General features: G+C 38.2%; 1 protein-coding gene across 5 annotated transcripts in view; it reads right to left on the bottom strand.

The window, feature by feature from the left end:
* Positions 1–6,936, bottom strand: part of LOC106880928 (protein pellino) — a 111,273-nt gene that overhangs the window by 13,805 nt on the left and 90,532 nt on the right. For all 5 annotated transcript variants that reach the window (XM_052971535.1, XM_052971536.1, XM_052971537.1 and 2 more), the window contains 2 exons: positions 4,133–4,262; positions 2,581–2,682 (listed from right to left, as the gene is read on the bottom strand). In XM_052971535.1, the coding sequence (XP_052827495.1) occupies positions 2,581–2,682; positions 4,133–4,262 (232 nt within the window). The remainder of the gene's footprint in view (positions 1–2,580; positions 2,683–4,132; positions 4,263–6,936) is intronic.

Below are 6,936 nucleotides of genomic sequence, written 5' to 3'. Positions count from 1 at the left end.
ATATATATATATTCAATGCAATTTATTCAAGAGTCTTTGAAATAAGATGGTTGAGAAGATAACATATTGAAGAGTTGCTGCCTCATGTAGTATGGGTAGAAATCCAGAGAATATATATATATATATATATATATATATCACATCATAATGTATACAAACATAAGTTTGTTTTTGAAGCGTTGAAATGTATTGTAGAACAAGTAGAAAGATAAATTTTTCCCAACATGCAAATACTGAACAGTATATATAAAGGATAAAATCCTTTTAAGAGCAGAAAAGTTTGCCAGCAAATTTTTCTACTCTTAAAAGGATTTTATCCTTTATGTATACTGTACAGTACTTATGTGTTGAAAAAATTTATCTTTCTACTTGTTATATATATATATATGTGTGTGTGTGTGTGTGTGTGTGTGTGTGTGTACAGTCTCTATGGCCACGCCTATGTATCTTTGACATCCATCTCTTTCTCTCTCTTGCCCTTTCCCACCCAGTGCATCATCTCCATATTTTCTGATCTACCTACATGTTTTAACAGGCTGCTCTTCTCCCGGCTTCCTTAACTACTCCTCTTTCTTTCACAACCACCCGTTACACTGATATTTACTACTGACCATACCTCTGCTCTTGTTCCATTTACTGCATTCACTTCTACATCCGTCTACAACCATCTGTTGCTCTTCTCTCACACGCTAATGAACTTATGCATCCACCCTTCCCCAATTCTGTTCCCATTCTCTCTTATAATCAACTTCTTGCATGTTGAGGGTATGTTCTGACACTTTGTCACCACCATCACTGGCTTCTTTTCAGTAACTCACACCCAGCCTTATATAATGTAAGATATCTCTATAGCGAGATCTCTATTTCTCACATACTTTAGCTGTTCAACACCTGGCATAAAGCCCTCCTCCCTCTTTTCTAAAACTCTATTCAGTCGAGAGGTCTTTGTCTTGCAAGTTTCTTAGTGACCTCACTAGTGCTGGTATCAGAAAAGGTGCCTAGTACACTCTGTAAAGTGGTTGGTATTAGGAAAGGCATCAGCCATAGAAACTATACCAAAACAGACACTGGAGCTCAGTGTAGTCCTCCAACTCACTGGATCCTTGTCAATCTAGTCAACTGCTGATGCTAGCATGGAAGACGGATGTTAAATGATGATATCTTATACACGATGTTCCACTCCTCTCAGTAAATCAACAACATGGCCACTCCTATGCATTAAATTTTGCCAAGACTGAATTCCACTTTACTAAGTGTGCCTTGCTGGGTAAGACATATATCTTATTCTTCAATGTTGAGCAGTCAGCTGTAGGAATGTCACTGAACAGCAAACAATAGTTCCAACACAGGCAAATACTGAAATAAAGGCAAACAGAATAATCCTCAGTTAGTATAGAAAAATGAACCAAAACCATTATAGGACAGATGACTAGGCAATTCGGCCAATCTATCAACTTTCTGTTTCTTTTACACTAAAAAGAGAATAGAGATGAACTACCCACCTCTTGAACAAATGTGAAATGATATGTGTGTGTGTATGAGAGAGAATGTTTATCATTATCATTGTTTAATGTCCATTTCTCCATGCTTGCATGGATCAGATGGAATTTGTTGAGGCAGATTTTCTATGACTGGGTGCCCTTCCTTGTCACAAACCCTCACCTGTTTCAAGCAAAATAGCATTTCTTTATAACCAGGCATGTTTACCATGGGAGACTGGAAAGAAACAACATTGCACATATGATGGTGATTCTCATTTACAATCATCATATGATGACAAGACACACACACACACACACACACACACACACACACATATATATATATATATAATTATGTGTATTTCTTCTATCTTAATGAATAAAATTCTTCTGATAGAATAAATGGGTTAATAGAAACCAATGTAGCAAAGAACACAAAATAACTGTGGTTTAGTTCCTGTTTTTAAGGCAGGAACTCCTTGAAATTTTGAGTATTTGAGTATATTTAAGAATTTAAGGATTGGAGAAAACGCATGTTATAATTGCATACTTTATTCCTACATATGTTTCAAAGGATTACAACCTGTGTGATCCATAGGGATCTTTGATATTAAAATTGTAACCTTCTCATCAGGGAAAGCATGGGAATCATCTTAAACGTAAGACATTATGACCGATTATGAAAACAATAGATTATGGATCACACAGGTTATAATCCTTTGAAACATATGTAGGAATAAAGTATGCAATTATAACATGCGTTTTCTCCAATCCTTAAATTCTTAAATATATATATATATATATATATATGATAGGTTTCTTTCAGTTACCATCTACCAAATCCACTCACAAGGCTTTAGTTGGCTTGGGGCTACAAAAGAAGACAGTGCTCATGGTTCCACACAGCAAAATTGAACCTGAAACCACATGGTTGGGAAACAAGCTTCTGAATCACACAGCCATGCCTGTGCCTATTTATGCGTAAAGCAAACTGTGGTTATAAAAAAAGAAAACTGGAAAATCTGGGGGAAAAAAAAATAATCAAAACCAAAAAACAATGAAAAAAAATAGATTGATGAAAATCTCATATGCTGTTTACCTGAAACATATCTGTGTCGGGATCAGACTTATATTCGACAACCACAGCCTGGTTTCTTGACATCGTATAGGATACAGAGTGTAAAGCCGAATCCTGGACAGCCTGCGAAAAAAAAAACAAAAGACCAAGAAATGAATGTTATTCAAGAATTTTTTTTACATCTGGATGCAAACTCCTGTTAGTAACCCTTCCTTGTTTTTCAAGTAAAGGGTCTGTCTGTTATTCCATATACCTTCAAAGGCAGAAAGCCAGCAGATGATTAACTGACAGGAGAAATAACAACAATGTCACCACTTGCAGCTCAGTGATTTTCAAAGTACAAATGCACACACACATATGCACATAAATATGTACATATACATATATATGCATCTAAAGATACATATATATGCATCTAAAGATACATATCTATATACACATACCCTGCCCACACAACACACACACACATCACATCACATCACATCACATCAGATTAAAATGGGTTTGGAAAATCTGAGCAGCTTCCTCAGTCAGAACTCCTGTAAACACTGGTTAACAGTGCATAGAAATGGACAGTTTTCCAGAAAGGAAATCATTCCATACAAACTGAAACTCCAGGGAGAATATGTTAGTCGCAAAATATTGTTGTTGGCACTCCATCGCTTACGACGTTGAGGGTTCCAGTTGATCTGATCAACAGAACAGCCTGCTTGTGAAATTAACGTGCAAGTGGCTGAGCACTCCACAGACACGTGCACCCTCAACATAGTTCTCGGTGTGTGACAAGGCTGACCCTTTGAATTACAGGCACAACAGAAACAGGAAGTAAGAGTGAGAGAAAGTTGTGGTGAAAGAGTACAGCAGGGTTCGCCACCATCCCCTGCCGGAGCCAAGTGGAGCATTAGGTGTTTTCGCTCAATAAACACTCACAACGCCCGGTCTGGGAATTGTGACAGGAGAGAATGGGAAATTTATATGGTGTTTGTGTTGTGTGTGTGGAGGACAGATAAAGTAAAGGCACCATGCTAATTAAGAAGTTAAACTGCATAATACACTCTAATGGTTCTCACAAGACCTTGTTAGAAAGAAGGGAAATAAATTAGATGTGCTAAGAACATGGGGTAGAAAGCTTGCTGGTGAACAGGGTGGAGAAATGAGATGGAGAGCTTGCTGGATGAACAGGATAGAGAGCTTGCTCAGAAGACCTTGTAAGAAAAAAGTGAAATAAATTGGAGAATGTGCTAGGAACATGATGCAGAGAGCTTGCTGGTAGAACAGAGAGGAGAGTTTGCTAGAGAAATGGGGAGGGAGAAGATTGCTGGAGTAACCGTGTACAGAGCTTGCTGGAGGAATGAAGTACAGTGAAGAGGTAAAATAGAACTGCTAGACTGATGGGTGGTAAGACAATGTACAAGAGGGAGGAGGGTTAAGATAACATGCTAGAGAGAGAGAGAGATATGATAAGAGAATGTGCTAGAGAGAAAGATGTTAAGAGAATTAGAAAAGGAGAGAGGTGAGAAGAGAATATGCTAGAGAGAGAGATGTAGAACTTGCTAGAAAGAATTGTGATTACTTTGGAATTCTGAGGGTTTTTGACCACATGTTTCTTATAAGGCTTCACTCCATTGGCTGCAGATCGTTTGGTCAAGATGAATTTGCTCCGTTTTCTACCCTTTTCATAATTTACAAGGTGACCATTGTAGCTGAAAATACAGAGAAAACAACAGAGTGACAATGGAAAAAAACAACAACAATAATAACATCAGCAGCAGCAACAACAACAACAAACCAAGGGAAGTTTAACCCTTTAGTGTTTAAACCAGCCATATCCGGCCCAAATAGTCTACATGTTTTATATTCAAATTGGCCATATCTAGCCTCTCACACCTAACCTACACTGACATTCTAAAAATAAACTATCACATAATTAAAATCTCAAAACTATAAGGTAATACATGATTAATTCAAAACAATTTGGGTGAAAAAATATTACATTTAACAGAGTAATCTGAACACTAAAGGGTTAAGCTGCTGTTCAACCTGCTACAAATAACAACTAATGCTTTCAAATTACACACCAGGGTCAAAAATGGAAACACATATTAGAAAATGTAGTCCTAGATACATGTGTCTGAATAAAGGATGGAGTGGCCATAATTGGAATGCCTTTGATCATGGGTCTGCTGAATCAGGGCCAGCCTGGTGTTAAATAACAACAGTGTCAACAAAAGACAAACAGTTTAAAGGAAAAAAGGAAATAAAGTAAAACAGAATTCCATTGTGACTGAGGAAGGCATTCATGTGGAAGTGTCCGCCTGCACATGTGTGTATTACACATAACAGGATGCTACACAGCCCGTAAATAGAATCAGATTCTGAATCCAATGACAAAGTGATCCTGAATGATATTCAGTGTGTGTGTGTGTGCATGGGAAGAATGTGCTTTGCATACTATAGTGACATCTCAAGGCTTAAAGGAGGAACTGAGTTGAACTCAACGCTACAAAGTATGCTTGTTAGAGAGAGACAAGTAATGCAAGCCAAATTATAGTGAGCAGGCAGGCAAAAAGGGTTATCAGACAACTGCATTATAGTATAGAGGAGACCAGACAGTACAGAAATAACTAAAGTGGTCAAGTATGCAGACCAAAATATAGTGTCCAGTTAGCTAAAATATAGTGATCAAAACAGTTAGCAGGCTGGTTATCAGAATACACAGCTACATAGTGGCCAGACAGCCAGAATGCAGCTATGCAAAAAGTAGGTACCAAAAAGAAGTCAGTCAATAAAAAAAGCAAGTAGGTTGGTCTGTAAAACAACAATGAACTTCGAAATCATATATTTACATAAGAAATCATTAGACATTCACTAGACTACCATCAAAATACAACATCATTGTTTTAATGTCCACTTTTTAATGCTTGCCTGCGTCAGACAAAAATTTATTGAGGTGGATTTTCTATGCTTGGATATGCTTCCAGTAACCAGCTCTCAAACATTTCCCCCCATGTTTTCATGGAATACTGGAAATGAAGAACACTGCTTATATTACAATGACACTTATTTACAATTATCACACGATGGCAAGGAAGCAGTAAGACACACACACACATGTAAATGATCGGTTTATTTCAGTTTCTATCCACCAAATCCACTCACAAGGCCTTAGTTGGATTGGAGCTTTAGTAGAAGATACTTACCTAAGGTGTCAGGCAGTGAAATTGAAGCAAAACCAAGCAGTTGAGAAGCAAACTGCATACCAATCAACCACACTTATACCTTTTTATGTATATATATATATATATAATGAGATTGTCAGCATTATTATCATTTTTACAACTGCTCTCCATTCTAGCATGGGCTGGACAGTTAGACAGGTTCCAACTGGCTGAAGGAGTACATCATGTTCCACTGTCTCAATTTTGGCAAGGTTTCTATGGCTGGATGCCCTTCCTGTTATTAAACCTGTACCCGATTTTCAAATAAGGGATCTCTTCTGCCACACATCTACAAAGTGAGTGAGCACTCTGGTAAGAGAGATGACGTCAACACCACCACCACTTGCAGCAAACAACTCTCAAAGAACCCAAATGTAAACATCCACACACAACAGGCTTCCTTTAGTTTCTGTTTACCAAATTCAATCACATGACTTTGGTTTGCCCAAAGCTATAGAAGATACCCAAGGGTACACATAGTCATGCCTGCACCTGTTATTACATTGTGTGTGAGTGAGAGAGGGAGAGAAAGAGAGAGGGGGGGATTCTCTCTCACATAGTCATATACATACATACATACATACATACATACATACATACATATACATACTGTACACAAAACACACAGGTAAACATTTGTATTATAGTGTCTATATCATTAAATCTGTGCTATGGCTTCATGCTGATAGTTAAGTGGGTGTTAATCTGATTGGATGTTGGCAATCCTCCTTCACATTTCACCGAAGACTGCTGACATTCTCTTCAATATTGATGTGAAACCATAGCATGGGTTTAATAGCATCCTTGCTTATATATATATATCATCATCATCATCATCATCGTTTAACGTCCGCTTTCCATGCTAGCATGGGTTGGATGATTTGACTAAGGACTGATGAACCAGATGGCTACACCAAGCTCCAATCTGATTTGGCAGAGTTTCTACAGCTGGATGCCCTTCCTAACGCCAACCACTCAGAGAGTGTAGTGGGTACTTTTACATGTCACCCGCACGAAGGCCAGTCAGGCGGTACTGGCAACGGCCACGCTCAAAATGGTGTATTTTATGTGCCACCCGCACAACAGCCAGTCCAGGGGCACTGGCAACGATCTCACTCAAAAATCCTTACACATGTCACGGGCACAAGTGCCAGAAAGG

Source organism: Octopus bimaculoides, chromosome 11, assembly GCF_001194135.2.
Source record: "Octopus bimaculoides isolate UCB-OBI-ISO-001 chromosome 11, ASM119413v2, whole genome shotgun sequence".
In the NCBI taxonomy this organism is placed as follows: Eukaryota; Metazoa; Mollusca; class Cephalopoda; order Octopoda; family Octopodidae; genus Octopus; species Octopus bimaculoides.
Note: the sequence above shows the minus strand (reverse complement) of the source record. Positions and strands in the feature narration are given on the sequence as shown.